The sequence below is a fragment of the Echiichthys vipera genome (assembly GCF_963691815.1).
Source record: "Echiichthys vipera genome assembly, chromosome: 4".
In the NCBI taxonomy this organism is placed as follows: Eukaryota; Metazoa; Chordata; class Actinopteri; order Perciformes; family Trachinidae; genus Echiichthys; species Echiichthys vipera.
The window spans coordinates 16,773,634-16,794,013 of record NC_139829.1 but is presented as its reverse complement, the minus strand read 5'-3'; the positions used below and the strand labels follow the sequence as shown (position 1 = coordinate 16,794,013).

Genomic DNA, 20,380 nt, shown 5'->3' with positions numbered 1-20,380 from the left:
GTGATTCATTTTAACAAAAATAAGAAAGAAGACTATTTTAAGTTGATATAGAATTTATTTCCTAGCACAGTCAATTAACAACCCTGATGAACCATGAATTATGCATGCATGTCTTCAGGTGGGTTGTTTTATATGTCTCAAGGAAACACAAATGCAAATTACAGATGGCCTTATGTTTCTGCAGGGAGATTATACCACATGAGCCATGACATAACTGCTGGCAAGCCTTGGCATTTCATACTTTGTTAATGCTGCGTTAACGCTGAAGCTGTATTCTACTGTAATGTATTATCACGTGGTCTGTTAGTTATTCAATCCTACGTTTGTTTCAAACTACATCAAAGACTTAATGGGTAACATGTTAGCAAATAATAGCAATCTTAAAAATATAGCTGAAACACATCAATATGAATAGAATAGAATAGAATAGAATTACTTTAATGATCCCAGATTGGGAAATTATTTTGTAACAGCAGTAGTGGGTCAGCAAATATATAAGCGAATGTATATGAATATGAGTCTTCTTGCTATTAAATACTCATGTTAGGGCATGGCATTGGGGCTTAGGGGTTAACACATACTGTTAACTGGAACATCTCCAGTTTAAGTCTGATCCTTGTTGTCATTCCCCATCTCTTTCCCCTCAATGCCATCACTCTACTGTCACAGTCTTAAATAAAGGCAAACAAATACTGGGCCTGTTTATTATGCCAAATGTTTGACTGTCTTCCAATCATTTCTGCTCTACCATATGAAGGAAATATTCTATTGACTGGATAGTGGTTGTCTATATTTTTTCTTTATTCAAGCTGTTCAGCGACATATGGTTAATTTATTCCGCTTATTTAGCTACCTAACACTGATGTAGAGCTAGAGGAAGGCAATAGTTCCAGTGGTAGAGATAAGGACCCCTGCTGGGTTACTTTAATGTTTCTTGACCAGAGCACTTCGTGCAGTGTGTGTGTGTGTGTTTGTGTGTGTGTGTGTGTGTGTGTGTGTGTGTGTGTGTGTGTGTGTGTGTGTGCGTGTGTGTGTGTGTGTGTGTGTGTGTGTGTGCGTGCGTGCGTGCGTGCATGCGTGTGTGTGTGTGTGTTTGGCAAATCTTCAGATGAGAGATGACAGATGCAGCAGTACACTTATGAGTCTAAGAGGCAAATCATTCAGGATCAAGGTGCTGAAAGAGGAAGAGATCAATAGATAGAAACAGCATGTGTGAGAACAAGAGAGAAAGAGGAAAAGACAACAGGGAAGATGGAAGGAAAAGATGAAAGCAGGGGAGTAACTGTATGTCACTATGCAAACCAATGGTAACACAAACCAATGCTGCTATTTGTGTGCCTGTGTTTTTTCGTCCGTGAATCAGAAAATGGAAGAAACGTATTTCTCAAGAGAACACACTGATTGAAAGAGAAAGAAAGAACATTGGCAAAGAGAAAAGAGAATAATCAAAAGCTGACGGGCTAATCTCGCAAATCAAGCACAATAAATGTGTATTGAGGTCTAGCATGGCTGACAATTCTCAAAACAGCTCCCTTTACTACAGCGCATTGTATGAAACCCTGATCACATTCAGTAAGTCTTGGAACTTGCTGTGGGGCTGTTTATTGTTAGTCCATTTCTTCCAGCAGGTGGTACCTAATAGCTGCTGCTCTTCTATATGTTGCACCCTAACTGCTATATTACAGACCGTGGTGTTTTCATTGTGATAACACTGGATGTGAGGGGAGTGTATTGCCCCCCAATGTTGTCTACCTGAGCAGCATGTCACTAAAAGACAGTAGTATACATTAAGTTGCGTTCATATCAAATGTGATAGATGTGAATATAATCGCTTGAAACGTTTGTATCGCACCACTTGATCACATTTCTCACATTTTTGATGATTGCTTCAATCGCAGGTAGCAGCCAAGGCAGCTAGCTAAATGAGGCTAACCCCCAGCTCAGCCTAATCTGTTGTGTGCTAAATGGAAAGTTATGCTAGTGCTAACCAGGGATCTGAATGATTTTAAAAGAACAGAAATGAGCTCTTAGAGGAAATGTGTGGCTCTTAAAAGTGCCGCTGTGTTGTAGTGAGATCAGGCCGTCAGTGATTTAACCTCGAAGCCGTACAGGGGGCTGTCCGGTCTCCAGTAGATCAGACCGGGATATGTTTCACGCTGCACTGCCGGATTTCTTCTTCTTCCAGACTAGATGTCTAAAGGCACGTCGCTGCCATCCACAGGTCATAGTTATATTATACTATCTCCATAGGAACAGTCTGATTTCTCCCAAGCGGCTTTGGTGAGCCCCTAGATGTTTCACAGAGAACTTTGACGAAGCTTACAGCAATCTCAACGCTGATTGGATGTCGCGGCACGATGCTGCCTGAAAAGTTCGATATTTTCAACTTTATTCGCGTCGCTTCAGGCGATCCAGGCGCTAGATGCTTCATTCACGTCACGCTAGATGCTTAATTTCACGTGTAAAGAGATATCAAGCGTCTTGCCTGTTCTAGACATAAGTCATTTTGTTTCTTCTCCTTCTTGTTGAGTGTACAGTCTTCTGTGTACAAATTAAGAATACAAAGTTCAGGGCATTCAAAGACTGGGTTCAAGGTCACAAGGGAAATACATTTCACAACTTCATTCCAGAACGTTCGTATCTCAGGGCAGTTCCACAAGCAGTGAAGTAAGGTGCCTTCTTCTGTATTGCATTTGACACAGATATGAGGAATATTGGGATTCACCTTATTCAGTCTAACTGAGGTAACATATGTCCTCATAATCCAGTTGTACTGGATCAGTTTGAGATGGGTATTTATTGTTAGTACATGAGCTTGTAAGCATATAGCAATTCAGTCTTTCTCAGAGATACCTTTTTGCAAGTCCTGTATCCATTGAGTTCTCTTATGTTCAATAGAGTCTTTGTTATTTCTAACCAATGTTTTATAGAGTAAGGATATTTGACCCTTTACAATACATTTATTCACTGCTAGACTTTCTAGTATGGACAAAGGAGGTTGGGTGTTGCATCTGCGAGTAAATGAAACTCCTTAGCTGTAAATATTTGAAGAAGTGTGTCCGTAGTATATCATATTCAATTCAAGTTCTTCAAATGACACTAGTTTGTTCTCTTTGTATGGATCCATAATTTTACAGATGCCCTTTGTTGCCCACATTTTGAAGCATTGGTCTTTTTTGCCACGGGAGAAGCTATCATTCCCCCACATTGGTGAAAAGCATGAAATTGAAGTTGGTTCGCCCTAAAATGATTGTACATTGTGCCAGATACTATTTGTGTTTCTCACAAAGGGGTTGTCAGTTTTTCACAGGTGCAGAGTATAAATAACTGTCAAATCAAAGGCCTTTGGTACAGGTACTTTCGATTTGTACCCATGGTAAGAGTGGTTCGGCCTCAGCCCTAAGTTGAGCAGCCCAGAAGTACCATTGTAGGTTGGGTAATTGTAACCGTCCTCTCTCATATGGCAAATAAAGAATTGATAGCCGCAACCTTGCTCTTCTGGTATTCAAAATAAACGTTGTGAACATTTTGGGTAAAGGGATAGATTGGAATAAATATAGGAACTTAGGCAGTATACTCATTTTGATTCTGTTTATACGTCCTATAAGAGAGACTGGGATAGATGACCACCTGTTCAAAGATTCAGTTTTCTGTAGAAGTCATAGGTTCATTGTTACAAAGCACAAAGTCTTTTATAGCTGGGGTAATAAAATAATAAAAGGTATTTAAATCCGCTCACAGCATTGTTGAAGGGGTGGCTTATCACTGGATTTAACCGCTCCTACTTATCTAAAAACATGAGTTTTGTTAACTTTAAAGCCTGAAAACTTTCCAAATATGTCGATTAAGTTGGTTAGAATAGAAATTGAATTGCTTAGGTATGTTAGAAGTAAAAGAGTATCGTCTGCATACATTACAATACTACGCTCTATGTCCAATATCCTTATGTCTGAAAACAGTTCTGTCTCTAGAACAAATAACATTGGCGAGAGAGGGCACCCTTGACGGGTATTGAAAGGGGATGATATTAAATGGTTGGTGGAGACCTCTGCCGTTGGGTCAGTATAAAGTACCTCTATTCATTTTCGGAAAATAGCTTCCACATCCAAATCGAGATAGTACATCAAATAAATATCTCCACTCCACTCTGTCTAATGCTTTTTCAGCATCTAAAAAGGCAGAATGGCAGTGTCAGGGGCCCCCTCCCTCGCATGTATTCCATTCATTCAAAACCCTTCTGACGTTGTGGAAGGCCTTATGGTTTTTCACAAACCCATTCTGGTCTGTATTGACCACAGTTGGAAGCACTGGTTCCAATCTTCTAGCCATGACCTTAGCAATATTCTTAGCATCAGTGTTAAGCAACAAAATTGGTCTCTATGATGTGCAAATAGTAGGTGACTTATCATCTTCAAGATGAGTGTTATCAGTGCACCCCTCAGGGAATTTGGGAGGAAACCCTGTTAAAAGGCCTCTTCATACATTGCTTAGAGAGGTCCTATAAGTTAATCTTTAAATATCTTATACATATCAACTGGGAGACCATCAGGACCAGCGGTTTTACCTGTCCTCATATTGGTAATGGCATCAGAGATTTCCAAAGCCTTCAACTTATCATCCATTTGTGTTTTTAAACATCTGTTATAGAAGGAATGCAGAGACCATCCTGGAATTCAGTCCGTCTCTCCAAATTTGCTGGGGATTCCAAAGTATATTATGTTTTATAATATGTGGTAAAACTGCTGTTAATTTCCTGAGGGTCCGTCGATATGGTCCCATCCTGTGTTTGAATAGCGTTAATTGCCCTGTCTGCATTCAATTTTAAAAGACGCCAGGCCAACAATCTCCCTGGTTTTTCAACTTGATCATACTAACTCTGTTTGAGCCGGATCAGACTATTTTCTGCTTTTGATGTAGACAGTTCTTCATATTGGGTTCTGTGAGACATTAATTCTTGTTTTATTTTTGTGGAGTCATCCAAAAAAGCTTCTCTCTCCAGTTGTCTAACTTTGTGGTCAAGCTCAGTCATTTTCAACTTAAGTTTGTCTGTTTTTGAACTGGTATCAGGTATTATCATGCCCCGGATGAATGCCTTAAAAGGTCTCCCACCTGGTAATAACAGAGGTCTCATCTGTATTTATGTTGAAAAATGTCTCCATTTGTGCTGTTAAGAAAAGCAGGAAATTTAATTCGGAAAGCCAGCTGGGATTGAATCTCCATCTAAAGCTGGCTTTGAACAGTCCTCTAGCGTTATATAAAAGTGAGGTAGGAAAGTGGTCTGATAGCAATATGATGTTGTAGTTACAATCAATCACAGAGAGGAACATGGAAAAAGGAAATAATCTATGTGTGCGTATGATTTAAAACGGGGAGAGTAACAGGATCAGGACCTCCTCCAGGGGTCACATAAGTTCAGATCATTTACATACTGTAACAATTTCATCCTACACTGCACATGAGAAGAGTCCATCCCAGATGAATGGTCCAATTTAGGATCTAAAGTAATCCCTTCACTATCTCCCCAAACCAAACAGCGTACATTCCTTGGTAACATTAAGAGCGAACTAGAGGCTCTACTGTTACACTTTTAACAGAGAGCAGATAAGAGCTTAAGAGACACAAAGTGAACATGCAAAACCTCCATCTACAATTGGCTTAATGCCATAAGCAAACAAATTAGACATAACATTACATGTGTGTGTCTGTTTGGTATGTGATTTTAAAGAAGAAGAATTCCTTTTATTTATCCCCAAAGGGAAATTCACTTTTTCAATTTTTTCACTCTGTTATTATTATTATACAGGTTACACACACAGGCCCGAAATACACACATGTACAAACAGGACCTATATACATGCAATTAATGGAGGGATGTCAGAGCGAGGGGGCTGCCAATGGCTCAGCGCCCCGAGCAGTTGGGGGTTCAGTGCCTTGCTCAACAGTACCTCTGCAGTGCCCAGGAGATGAACTGGCACCTCTCCAGCCACCAGTCCACCGCTCAATTCATTGTCCATAGGGGGACTTGACCGGCGACCCCCCGGTTCCCAGCCAAGTCACCTATGGACTGAGCTACTGCCACACAAAACCACGTCTGTAAGCAGTACTGTAAAGTACGACCTAATCAAAAAGAGAGTCGGGGCAAAACCCATTGTTACAAAATAAACACTTAACAACGGCAGCTGTGAAAAGGCACCATTCCAACTTGTAAGAAACATACATTACCTATCCTCAATAGGTGCAAAGCAAAGTTCAATTTGAGTGGTCACATTGTCTGCTGTCGCTAAAAAGTTCAGTCACTGACAGTGGTCATCCTGGTGTAATATCTCACATCGGGGCCAATCGGCTAGGTTTTCAGTTCGTTAATGAATGCTTCCACACCCACAGGGTCGGCAAACACGTGAGGTTTCCCTTCGTGGAGCAGCCTGAGTTTAGCAGGGTACATGAAGTCAATTTTCAGGTTCTGAGGTGATGTGTTAAAAAATGACATTGTGGCCTTAAACAAGGTCTTGCCTTTCTTTCTGGCTGCCTGCATGAGTTGTATCTTGTCTTGAAAGTTTAAGAACTTCAAAATCATGACTCGAGGTGTCGTGGATTGTGGCACCCCTGGCAGCCTGTGGGCTCTTTCGATAATCAGTGGTGTATGGAAGGTCTCTGGCCCAAGGATGTCGGGCAACAACTTTTCCAGAAAAGCAGTTGCATGGCCTTTTTTAACCTTATCCGGAAGACTCACCAGTCCAAGATTGGAAACGCGGTTCCTTTTTTCAAGATTATTTATTTTACACACGTGTTTCTCCAGTGCCGCGACTTTGGTTTCCTCAATGACAAGAGCATCTTCCATGTCACCGATCCAGTCCTCTGCTTGCCCCAGACTTCGTGACTGTTTCTTCCAGTCGGTCCATCTTGTTCTGAGCCTTTTTCTGGTTGCCCAAGGCTGTTTTGGATGGTCTGGATGATATATCTTGGTCACGGATATCCTTAACTTTATTTTAGAAAAAGTATGTGTTCCTTTTTAAACACAGGATAATTTTGATTTAGCCGATATTGACGGAGAGTGCTGCAGCTGCGACTGCTCAGCTCCGCGCCATAGCCACGCCCCTCCTGAAGACTTTTCTCAATGGAAAAGATGTTTTCTCTCTTCTCCTGATAGACGTTGACAAGGGTTTGTTTACATATATTTGTTCATCCAATCACTTGCCAGGTAAGTTTTGAAAACACCTGCCCTTTCCCAATCAGTTAACGATGAGGCTTTCTCAGATGGTGCTGTGGGTATAAATTCAAGTGTTTCAATTCAAACCCATGTACAAAGACCCAACAAGCAATAACACAAAACCTAAATTAACTACTGTACAGACCTACTAATTTATGGCATAGACAGTGTTTTTTACTTTGCAGTCAGCTTTCAATTGGCACAAATATTTAATAACTTCTTTGGAACCAAGTATGGCATCACAGCGATGCAAATTTGATAGCCATGAAACATGAAAAAACTGATACTAGTAGTTAGTTCTGCCATATCAAGACCATGTCACTTTTAACGTGTAATAAATGCTGACAAGTAATTCCTGTTCTCATAGTTCTCTCAACAGCTATGATATCCAAACAGAAACGTCTATATGGTCTCTCTCAAAGCTATCAGCAGTCCCCAGACCAGACCAGTCGATAGCCCAGCTAGAGTCTTTATCACCCTGTTGTGTAAGTGTAATGGTGTAATGTGATCAGTACAGCACAGCCAAAAAATGGTTCAAAAATGGTTTTCATACATTTTATTAGCCGAGGAGATGACCAGTGAGGAAAGGGAAGCTTGGGGAGAGCAATGAAAAACAAATGCCTGTTCCTGCTGGTAAAAATTAGATGCTAGCTTCACATACTCTGTTGGAGCTCTGTTTCTATTTGAGGTATCGCCATTTCAGCACAGCTTCTCTTGTTTACGAAAGGAGAATGTATTTCTATAGCCAGTCACTCACTGGCCTGTGTTTCCTACTGGACATTGACCTATTTTCACTTTGGATAAATGTGTCCCCTAAGCAGGATCCCCCTTTGCCTCTCTAACAGCAGTGTAGCTGTACAACAACAGATCTGTTCATTCAAGATTGTTTTTCACAATTGTAAACTTTAATTTCGATCTGTTTGCTTTGGATAGCATAGGATATTATTTACTCCTACAAGATTGGATTTTTCCTTTTGTCCTTGTCATGCAGTTTTGATTGAAAGTAGTTAGATTACATAATGATTACAGCGAATTGTCTTTACATAGAACACAGAATGCCTTTCCTGCTACCACTTTCTTTGATGTACCACTAAAATGAATGTCAATCATGTACATAATGTTGTATTGCCAGTGTCACACTGTATGGATGTTGGTAAATGTATTATATATGCATAATGTGCTTTTTCACAGATTGTTTTCCACCTGTATAGCTGAGTTACAAAGAAATCTGATTCCTTCTTAACTGAAAAAGCACAGGATCTATAGATATACTATAAGAAAATACAGTTGGATTAAAGGGAAGGGGAGTATTTATCCCCTCAGTATTGCTTGTATTTATTGTACATCTATTACCATAATTATTTTACAACATGTCAGGAAGCTTCTGGCAAGAATCTTGTAGAAGCTTGTAGCACTATCGCCTGTAAATCTAACACATCCTATATGATGATTGACCTTTTGGCTTTCTCTTAAGTAGCTGTGGCTTTACTCCACGTTTGACTAAAATTGACTTCCCACCTTAATATGTCTGCATCACTGACTTCCTAATGCACATGCTCATCTTTCAAAGCCTGGGTAAGTCACAGAACTCGTCTGAAGAACACACACAGAGTATATCTTCCATTTCTGCCCGAATGAACGGGTCAATAAGACCCAGACAAGGGGCTGGCTTTCACATAATTATCCACTCTGCCTGCCTTTCATACTGTGACAAGACGACACACAGTCAGAAATTATTAATCATGACCCATTTCTATGTTGTGGAAATGTTTCACATGCCTGGAAGTCTAGCCATACAGTATATGTATGTTTTGCCAGTGCTGTAGCAGCCTATGCAGTATGACCGGGAGTAGAGGGTTATATATAGCAACGTACCAAATAGAAGTTCCTGACTCGCTCACTAACACCCTTGGGATCTAATGACATAGCCAGGGGGTTATGCTTCATACCGGCTAAAAACCTCATTCTGGCAAGTCACAGTAGTCAGTCACTGTAGGAGGAGGAGGACTGGCTGAATAAAAATCAACAACCATTAAATACAGCATAGAGTGAGAAAGCAGGGGAACATTCTCCAATCTAATGTTTCTGATGGGAAAAAATGTCCAGGAGGAGCACCTTCCATCCCTTCTGTCCTTAGATGTTTCATCCTTTTTTGTTTTGACATTTCTTTTTCCACCCATTGTGATTTGATAGAGAGAAGAGAAATCATGATCTTCCTCTTCAGTGACATCTCCAAAAATAAAGAAACTCCCCCTGCAGCGTCCCCATGGCAGGAACGGGCAACCTTAACCCTAACCCAGAAGAGATATGGGAGAAATGCCATCTCCTCTTCAACGGATGCTCTAGATTCTTGCTGAAGTCTCACAGCAGCCTTGAGCAGCGTCCAGGCCCAGCCTACATTGTGACACATTTGGGTGATGTGTTTTACCTTGGGGCTGTCGGACCTCGCGCAAAGCAGCTGCTCGGGCACACACAGCTATAGCCACAGTCCTCTGAGGGAAAGATTTGTTCTCTCTGTATACGTCAGATTGATATCAACTGTATTGAGCAAGTAGCTGGCTCTTTATTATTAATTTACAGGGGCACTGCCTCAGAAGATGTTCAATCTGCCTATAATAATCAGGGAATATGTCTTGTTTATCTAACTTGCAGCAACAACTTGACTGCTGACTTTTTCATGTGACAATTTGTGACCTGCTGCTGCCTTGTTAATTGGAATGTCATTTAAAAGCATGGCTTAAATGTAAACGACACATTCATCACACCACTATTGCGTAGGCTAAAGAGTATCTGGAAAGATTTCCAGTATAGAGAAAAAGTTGTCTTGGCTGTATGTTCACAAAGGCTGTCAAAAGGCTTTTAAATCAATGTAAACAATGCAAAGAGAGGTGCTTGCATGATACATAAGGTAATAGGCCAAACAATGTTGTTTTAATGAAACAATTATTGCTTTTATAGGCCAAACAATGTTGTTTTAATAAACAATTATTGATTTTACACATTTTTCACTTATTTTTTTACCAATGTGCTATTTTTAGGGTTAAGTTAAATCTAATTTACAATGAATGAAAAGATTTGAGTCGATTTGAATAAGAGGTGCATCCCTTTACAACATACACTTAAACTGCAGCTGTTTTGTTTTCACGCAACTGCTGCTGCTCTGACTGTCTGGTGATATGCTGTGCATCACAAAATCACCTGCATTGTTATAGTGGACAATATGTCATGAAAAGATTGTATCGTATGATTCCTACCCCTGAGGTGTGTTCATTTAATTAAATCCACACCAGATGAAGGCCCTTGCTAGTTCTGATGGCAGAACATGTTGAAATAAGGTTTGCAGAAATATGCAACCACATGGATGTGCATAAAAAAACAACCAATCAAATGACCCGATTGACCAACTACAAATAATGGTCTGCTGGGATGTGGTGTACAAAGGGTCAAATTTGATTAAGCCCGGTGTTAATGTTCCTGAATAAGTCCTGGAGCACAATGTGCCTCTTACGTAATTAGCCTCCTGTGCAATATTGGATTTGTTTGGGTAACTCTACGTGTAATTACCCTCCTGGAGCAGATATGAAAAGTGAATGTGAACATCGTCTGTTAAATGTAATTTTGTTGGGATAAAATTAAAGTTCAATGCAACATGTTAACATCACGTGGGTGTTGTAGCCCAGCACACCACTTTGCAATGTCACTTCCATCTGTGAGCTCAGGGCTTACTTGCTCGCTCCCTCCCCCTCTCTCTCTCTGGCTTCTCCTCAATGTGACTGTTCTGCCTCTGTGAAGGGGACCATTCTGTCTGTCAGCCAGGCAAGCCACAGTGCTTTCTATAGCTGACTGGACCTGCCGGCAAGTATCACTCAAATCTATATGAATCTTTTTATCAGAGGAAGACAGGAAACAGTGAAATGCTTGACAGAACCTTACATCCACAACAGTCACTTAAGCCAGGGAGCTGAGGTGACCTTCTCAGATTTCATTTCAGTTGGGTTTTTTTTTTCTCCCTCTTTTCCAGAACAAGTGAGTAATTAGAGCAGAAACATTTCCCCACACACCCAGGCTGCCAGAGTGCATAGCCGCTTTTGTCTGTCTGCATGCAGCAGGCTTCACAAAAACTGTTATTTCAAACATTATTGCCATCATGTTACAGTAGCTGCTCCGGTTAAATACTTATGTGCAAACAATATCTGAAGACCCAGCACTTGTCGTACATGCACTAAGATTATCCATGTTGTCATGTGTAGTGAGTCATATTATTGTGAGTGTCATTTCAGAGAATGTGGTCACTGTACATTAGTGATGATATAAAGCCCTCCTACTGTATCTCTTCCCCTCATTCAGACCCCAGAGAGTTTGACTTACAAACATGAACAATAGGCTTCTCTGTGACTGTCAGCATGTGTTGTGTTCAGGGCAACGCACAAATTCACTGGGATCTGCCTTTGGTCAACGCCTACCTTTAATTTCCATCAGTCCGTACACTAAGTGCATCTCTGCCTGCCTAGTGTGCCAGATATATTCTCACTAACTGATATGAGCATAAACACAAAAGCCTATAACTGTAACACTCACTTATTCCTTGTGACGTTTCCTATTTTTTTTTTTCTAGAAATGAACCTATCCTGTTCTCTCTGACCTAAATCTAACATCCAGCTGTAATAGCATAGCTCCTTTGTCTTTATATATATTAAACAGATATAAGTTATAGAATAGCACGTGTTTAAGTGTGAAAAACGCCTCACACCGTTATCGTCTTAGGACGATTATTTTGCGACTATTTATTTATTTTTACATTTTCGCTATCGACTAACCAAGCATGTACTTTATCCATCCTGTATTTACAATTACAGAAGTGAACATAGTAAATGCTCCTGACAGGGTCATACAAAAAGTGATGTAAAACAGAGGTCGAGCATAGGGTAAGCCAAAAATTTACTATAACCTCCTCAAAGTTAGGGCTAAATACGATCGAGCCAAAAGACTTCAACGACCTGGCGCGTCAGTCATGCACACGACGCCCATCTTCATCGAGGGGAATGAGAAAGAGACTAAAGATGAAGAGAAGCAGTTTCCTTTTTGCACTTACCGTCGAAGACCTTGAAACGACGACGGCCACGACATCCTGGATTTCTTCAGCCCGGGTCGGTGCCCCGTGTCCACGGCGTAAGTCCGGTCCATGTTCCTCGGGTTGAGGTATCTCTCGGTGTCCGAAAAGCCTCTTTGTCTCACGCGGTCGTTCTTGCGCACTACCAACGCGTGGTGGTGGAGCGGAGAGAGCGCTGGCTGGTTCTGCTGCCTCCACAGATGTTTGGGTGCCTTCGCACTCACGCCGGTTCCGCCGCCGGCGGACGCCGTCCCGCAGGCAGGGTCCATCCTCTTCGCCAGGTTGATTTTTAAATATTATGTAGAAGAAATAGTTAACACTTTAGGAGCATTCAAATGGAATGCCCAGGTGAAAAATGGAAAGGTTGTTGATAAAAAAAACACCTTAACTCGGAGTGTTAACAATAAAGAAAATAATTCCGAAGGCAAAATTATAACCCTAGATTTATTCAAGATAACTTTTTAGTTACTCTGGGTGCTTCGCGTCCAGTGTGTTTTTAGGAGCTCACGTAATGAGTTTAACTCCATTAACTTTATCCTCACTACCCTGCAGAAACACACTGGACAGAGCCAAAAATGAATCCATTTACGCATCACGAGGTAGACCTCTAGTACTGCGGTTTGGAAGCAGTAGCCTAAGTGTCCCAGGATACAAGACGGAACTCGACTCAATTGAGTCTGGTTTCCAAGTGCACCCCGCTTACTCTGTACACGCCCATTTCAGAAAGGTACTTGTGTTGCTGCGGCGGTACGATCTGTTCAAGACAGTCCACACGGGCGGATGAGCTTTTCCACTATACCATGCAAACTTCTGTAAACCCCCGCGGCTGTAGTAAACTTCCCAACGGTGTGCGTAAAACCGTCCAGAAATGACAACACTGTTCTTCTCTCCCTCAAATCCACTGCAAGGAACGAGCGGCGACAGGATATAGGGAGCAGGATGATACATAAGACATGAGGGACCCACCCATAGCACCTCCCCTGAAATCCTGACTGAGTGAGGATAACAGGAGATGGGAGCAGGCAGAGAGCAAGTGGCCAAATAATATAACACTGAACCAGTTCTATTATCAAATAGTCCAAATGAGATTTAGTTTTATCACAAAAATATCAGTGTTTGCTTATTGGTAATAGCATGCATTAAACATACTGCAGGTAAGATAAACTCACCTTGAAAGCAATTCATTAAACAGAGTGGCATTACACCATGCCTGTGATGTCTATGAGGTAGAGATGAGTGCAAACATCCATTCACCTTGTTAAAAGTCTTCTCCTCTGTTCTCTTTGTCATCATTTCCAGAGAAAGGGGACTTTCAGGAAAGACTGCTTTTTTTTCTTCCCTTCCTTGCTCTCCCTACACTTCCCTTGCAGTTCAAGCCCATTACTCTGGAAGCTAACAGTGTGGGGATTGCAATCTCTCCTGCGTTTATAGCTCAAATGAAATCCTGTCAGACACATGGTGACTTAAAACACAACAGGCAGGTAAATGAAATGGTGGCAGGGCAGCGCACAGAGCAAAGAGAATAGGAGCACATGCCATGCATAAAGCAGGGCCAACACAAAGTCCACACATGAGCCGCTCATGTGTGGACTTTGTGTTGGCCCACCTTTACCCACTAAAAGGTGACCATACTCTCTGCAGGGACAAACTGATAGAGCAGCAGAACTGAACACTGCACATACTGAGTACCTGTTCCTAAACAAGGTCATGGGGAAGATCGTATCCCATAATGCAGTGGGAGTCACCTTCACCAAACAATGTCGCGGATGGGAAACCTTTTACGTTTTCACACCTTGCAAAATATATGAACATTGCGTTTAATAATTTATCATCATGATCGATGTAAATGGATGTATGTTCTGAACTCACCCGCTGTACTTCTAAAATAGAAGATTAACTTGTCACATACAGATAAGGTAGCCTAGCTCACTTTAGAAGCCCATGCACGGCAATGTGCTATTTTTTTTTTTCTGATTCTAATGTTTGATTTATTTTCTATGTATATGTTGAATTAGGCTATTATTTCAGGATAATAGGATAATGACTGAGATGACTATTACCGTGGTTTAGAATGAGTGATTCCACCTAATTGGTATCTGTGCCAATACTTGCAACAGGTTATCAGCCAAACCTCATCAATTCACCAAATAGTAAGTACTTTCTCAGTCACAACATAATTATATAAGAATATAGTTAAAACTCACACAAACCTAAAAGACATTAGTGTGTAAACGTCTCTATTATTGTTACGATGTAATGTCTAGTTGCAGCCTCATGTCCCCTTACACATTAAATAATTATTCCGATCATTTCCACACAGTGAACTGTAGAGATTTTTAAGCACTGGTATCAGATCAGTATGAGTATCTATATACAGTATACAGCTGTCTGGATTGGTATCATGAGAGAGAAAGTCTAATGTATGCATCTTTATCTATTATCTGTGCATATGTGTTTGTAAAAACTAAAAAGAGAGGAAAACAGTTGATTTCCAATTTAAATCTGACATTATACATCACTTTTTCTATGACATTTTAGTGTTATGTACTGAGTAATGTACTGAACGCTTGTTTTTATTCAGTATTAAGCCAAAACCCAATACTTTAATTGATACTGGTAGAACCTTTATCAGTGCAAATGTATATCTAAACACTTTTTCACATATTAATAACATGATCAACATTTGTTAGCGTTTGAGTTATGTGTTGGTAATGAGTTGTGCTCATCTTTGAGCCTTGTCTGAAATTGTAAAGTTACACTCTTTGATTGTACTTGAGAAAACATGTGCATGTTAATAGAATAAAACCTACAGTTTAATGTTAAATCTTATTTGTGGTATCAGCAAATCAGGGTCTCTTGGGACATGCATCTACCAGCACAATCAATGTATGTTTAAATATTTTGAAGCACTAAGGACTATAAATTACTGCAAATTCTCTATTCTTTCTACAAAATAAACAAAGTATGTCATACAAAGTGTTTGCTAGTCACCAAGGAGAGGCAAAGACAAAAGCACTGGAACTGTTCAACTGACAGAATCATTGTTTTGTAGTCACATTATGAAAGCCTCTAATGGTAACATAGTGCTCTACTTTGTGCTTCTTCTTGGCTCATGCATTAATACTGCAGACAGTCTCATTAAGGCACATACAAAGTTAATGTCACTAAATTCACTCAAAAGTTGCAGTTGGAGCATAAAGTGAAGCACTTCTTCCTCACCACTGCCCTGAATTATAGATGAATCAAGCTTGAAGCAAAGTTAAGATGTAAGACCTTTGTTAAAATTCTCCCCATTGCCATATTTTCTTCCAAAAGTCAATTTATTTCTTGAACTGCTCATACTTAGCATGTTCTAGTATGAAAGCTGTCTTGATGTGGTGTTAACACCATGGGACTGATGGTTTCATAGGTAGGGTTTTTGCAGTCAAAGGGCTGAATTCCAATACATCCGAATAGTTACATCAATCAAATGCAAAAGCATGGAGTGTGGAGCATCAGATTGTGTGTTTTGGTGCTGCAGGCAATAGTTTTGCAAAGTAAGATGACATAAGAAACTTAAGCTTTAAAAGTTCCCCAAGAAAAAGTCAATGACATAATTGACAATTATCGCTACAACCATCTGAAGTAGTGACAAGCTTGTCCTGCCTTTGTCTTCCTTCACACAAGCCTCTTTCAATTCACCTAATCCTTATCCAGCCAATGTAACGTGATTTTTACAAAGTGCTCAGTTGGACACACTTGGGAATAGTGTGTCCTTTTCTGTCTTTGACATAAAGGTTTGCTGACAATTATTCAAAGAGAATGGGCTGCCTCTACATCCAGTGTCTGTAACTTTTTGGCATTATCACAATGACTGCGAGGACATTATTCAGTATTGACTGTTTCTTCATTATGGGTAGCAGTTTCTGTCAATGATACAGCAGACAGTGAGCACATTTACAGGCAAAAAATATTCCGGATTTTGTCCTTATTCCAAAAAAGACAATACTCATACCAAACTTTTTATGCGGTTAGTAAAAATGTGAATTATTGTTCGACCGTGCCGTCCCTCTTTCACTCCTGCAACCACCTTCTTGAAAGATCGTGTTGCGATGTTGCACATATCAAAAAACCTGTTGATATTCAAGTCTATCATAATGTTTAAAAGGAAAGCACGTTTCTCATTCTGAACAGAAATGTGGACTTGCAAACTGTTGGCTAGTTAGTTTTTGTACAACAACCATAGAAACACACAGAGTTTACCGTAAACAGGCAAGAGGCTATAAACTTGCAAACTGTTGTAAAAACCCAATTGAGACGCATATTCCGAATGAGTATTTATGTATTTACATATGTATAAACATAGTCAATGTTTTGAGCAATGGTTATGTGTGAAGCACCTTGCTAAAGACAAAAATGTTAGAAATTTAAGACAAAAGTATACTGAATTTCTTGGAATCGGATGTTCTTGATATAAAGCACTACATTTGAAGTAGAGGGAAGTATTTGGGCGCTTGTGCATCAGAGTCACTATGAAAATTGCTTTGCCTGCCCGAAAATGTGATTTAGAGCCAAGTAACACCAGCTTCCTTGTTTCCCTCTGTAGAAGGCTAAAAGTCAATAATACTGTCTTCTTGTTTAAAGCCTCTTTATGATGCCTTGTAACATATCCTCTAATTAAAGCCTTTTTAACAAGCTTGGGCAATATTAATTTGCTGTACCTCACTGCTCACTTCTCTTTTGTTTATTCATTTGGAGACACTTGAAGATAGCATGATTAGGGAGATGCAGAGCCTTCTGAAGTATGCCATCACGATCAAAGACAAGTCAGAGGTGCACTACTTTCTGTTTGATTATAGACTAAACTGCCCTCTGTTTCCATGAACAATATTAAGCCAGAACAATGGGGGTTTTGCGATGTAGGTTTGACCACTGAATTCATATTCTATTTCCACCTGTCTGGGTATGTTTCTCGACTATCCGCTAACTCAAATTATGACTTCCCCATTGGACCACTGTCTTTGATAAAGAATGCTGTTTGCTATGTTTGTTTCTGTTTCCCCTCAGAGAATTAAGCTGGTGGAGACGTGGTGTCTGTTTCTGCCAAACCTAATTTCATCAGAAAAGCGCTCTGATAGATTCTCTAGCATTCTGCAGGTAGTGTGTGATTGTTTTCTCATTTGTCATGTAATAATGTTTTCTAAGCGTGAGAGACTTAGAGTGCTTACCAAAAGCAATGCTGAGCATTTCTCATACTGTACATTTCTTTGTAATCTGTGTCGTAAAACCAAGTAGTTGCCATAACCCATAAAACTGAGGCTTTAATGTTTACAGCCTGTTCAATATGCTGCAAAACCAAAGTGGATGTGTTTGGATACTTACACTTCGAAAAATATAAATAATTAACATGTATAAGACAACTTTGTGGTATAACACTGTAGATTATTCAAAACCACATTGCCAAATATGTTGTAGCAAATGTTTATCAAAAGCAAAAGTGACATACAGTATCTTTACTGCAGTCTTCTAAGAGACTGCTTTCATCTTGTTTAATATTTCTCAAATGATGAATTGCATATCCTATTTAAAGATAAGTAAGTGACAGTGGGGACAAACATAAATCTAGTGGGCGTAGTTGTTTGATGAGTCACACTTAAGAGCACTTCTGGGATCATTTTAATACCAGTGGTTTGCATGTTAATAGTCCACTCCACAGAAAGAATACTTTGTATTACTACCAACAATTGTGCAAATCATACTCTAATTGATTTCTTGTCTTTTAGGCAGCCATTTGTTTTGGTTAAATTCATTATGGTATGTTACTCAATTTGCAAAAGTCACCATAAAGATTCTGGCACCTTTTTAGGCATTTCTAGTTTTCATTTTAGTTTTTAAATGAAGTTATGACCATGTGGCCAATGAAAAACTGGTTTCAAAGCTGTTTTTGTTATGTTAACTCAACGTCCAAGGTTTATTTAATGCACAACAATTACAGGGAAGCAGTTGTTGGCAATGAAAATATTTGGTCTCCGTCTCCCTTCAATAATTCTCATTAAATATGTAGTGAATATCAAACAAGTATAAGAATCTTAACACAGAGTAGTCAAAGTTAAAATAAGGAATACAACATAATGTAAAATAAAGCACTATAAATTGCACTGAAAGTACACTTGAAAATCTGCAAAATGAGAGTTCACTGCTAACAACAGTTTTTAACATCATATTAATTTGCCAATTTACATTTTTACCCCCATACAAACATATTCAACTACCAATATAATGATTCATGTACCATATTCTCTACCACCTGGTCTCCAGCTACAAAGATAGACTTCAACTAGGCCTAGTTCTTATTCATAATCAGACTTCATGTAGACATTTAAATTCATCCTTTGCACATAGTTCTCTAGTTCTTAACTATCTTACGTGGGACTAATTTGCCACAAACTCTGGGTAAATTAAGATTTATTTCACGCTAAACAAATGTGAGAAATTGCAATGAGTGTTACAATACAAAAATCATCAAGTAGCATAATATCTTAATGCAGTGCAGACCTGTAGCAGAGCTGAGCTGCTGTGGCTTCTTAATTTAGAAGGGCTCAGTGCTTCTGCTAACTCGTCAGTCAAGCTCAGGATAGTTTCCTTGGGCAAACAAAAACGATTAATAATCCGTGTCACTACTGTATATTTCTAGCAGCTTATTGTGTTCTCTAATGCCTAGGGACTATGGATATAAATTAGCATTATTGCTATTGCCAGCATGTTTTCACCTTTATACTGATGTTCATGATCTGAGCAAAGCTTAAATTTCTTTGTGAGCTTTCGGTCTAAATCAGACCTTCATCACAGTATACATGGCACACAAGTAAAAGCCGATCTCACTCCAATCATTAGCAGTATGCAATATACCTGCGTGGACCCTGGTGGATGAAACTCCGCCTCCTGGCAACAACAGTTACTTCAGTTCTGAATTGAGCACTGTCAGACTGTGTTGGTCAGGTACACAAATAAAGGCCACACCCACTGCACCCACCCCCATCATCCAAATTTATCTCATCATATCATTGTAAATTGACATGTATAAGGTTTAACTTAGCAAGAATTGAATAGAGAGCTATGGAAGAGTATCAGGAAAGAGCCACGATGAACCCTTAATCGTACATAAGGAAAAGAAAAGAAAATTTCATCGTTTTTGAAACCCATGGTTTCACAATGCCTTTAAGCCACTGACCATAACATCTTGGATATCAGAGCAGTTTTGAACACACCTCAAAGAAGAGTTTTCCTACAGCCCATAACTATGCAATGATAACATAACTTTGACCAAAAATAAAGGTAATGAAATGTTTTATATGATGGATTTCATATCGCAAGCAAGTTTCAAGTAGATTTGTATACAGTACTAGCACTAATGGAGACTTACAAACCACATAATCTCAAAATGTATGGGATGCTTTGTATTGCAAGTATGTGAAATACAATTTGTAGCTGATGAGAAAACATTGAAATTAAAAGAACATTGCAGCATTTGAATTTGTAAACACAGTTTCAGGTACTAAGCAAGCACTTCAGACAGCTGCTGTATTGACTGAACCACTCTTCTCACCCCCTTTCTCTAATTACCCGTTCCATTGAAAACATTTTGTAGTGAAGGGACACACACAAGTCCACATCATCCTACCTGCTGGTGTCAGCGGAAGTGATGGCAATCAGTGGCGGGGTGCGTAGTGGCAGTGTTGTGGGCCGTGGTGGAACTGTGACTGTGTCTGGCTCTGGCTTGCGATCACAGTAGTATTGCTCTGCCAGTCTAAAGGCCAAAGGGGGCAACTGGACCATCCGGCAAGACAGTCTCCGCACCAGGAAGGGCTCCATGCAGGTGACTGGCCCTGGCTCTGGAGAGTCAGATGAATCATCGGACACCTAGATAAGGAGAAAAGAAGTGTAGTTGAATTCAAGGAAAGAGAAAAGATCAGAATATGTCGAAAGCATTTAGAGATTCTTCATAGAAGAGAGAAATTCTCTAACAGGGATTAAACAGAAGATGTAAAAAGGAAAGGAAAAAAACAACAAATGGTGAGAAAAGG

The 20,380-nt window shown here is 39.8% G+C and overlaps 1 protein-coding gene across 1 annotated transcript in view; it reads right to left on the bottom strand.

Moving 5' to 3' along the window:
* Nucleotides 1-20,168, bottom strand: part of pde4d (phosphodiesterase 4D, cAMP-specific) — a gene marked incomplete at its 5' end in the record, with an annotated part of 150,354 nt that extends 130,186 nt beyond the window's left edge. Inside the window, one exon of the mRNA XM_083912283.1 lies at nucleotides 19,978-20,168. Within this exon, the coding sequence (XP_083768409.1) occupies nucleotides 19,978-20,168 (191 nt within the window). The remainder of the gene's footprint in view (nucleotides 1-19,977) is intronic.
* Nucleotides 20,169-20,380: the final 212 nt, after the last annotated feature.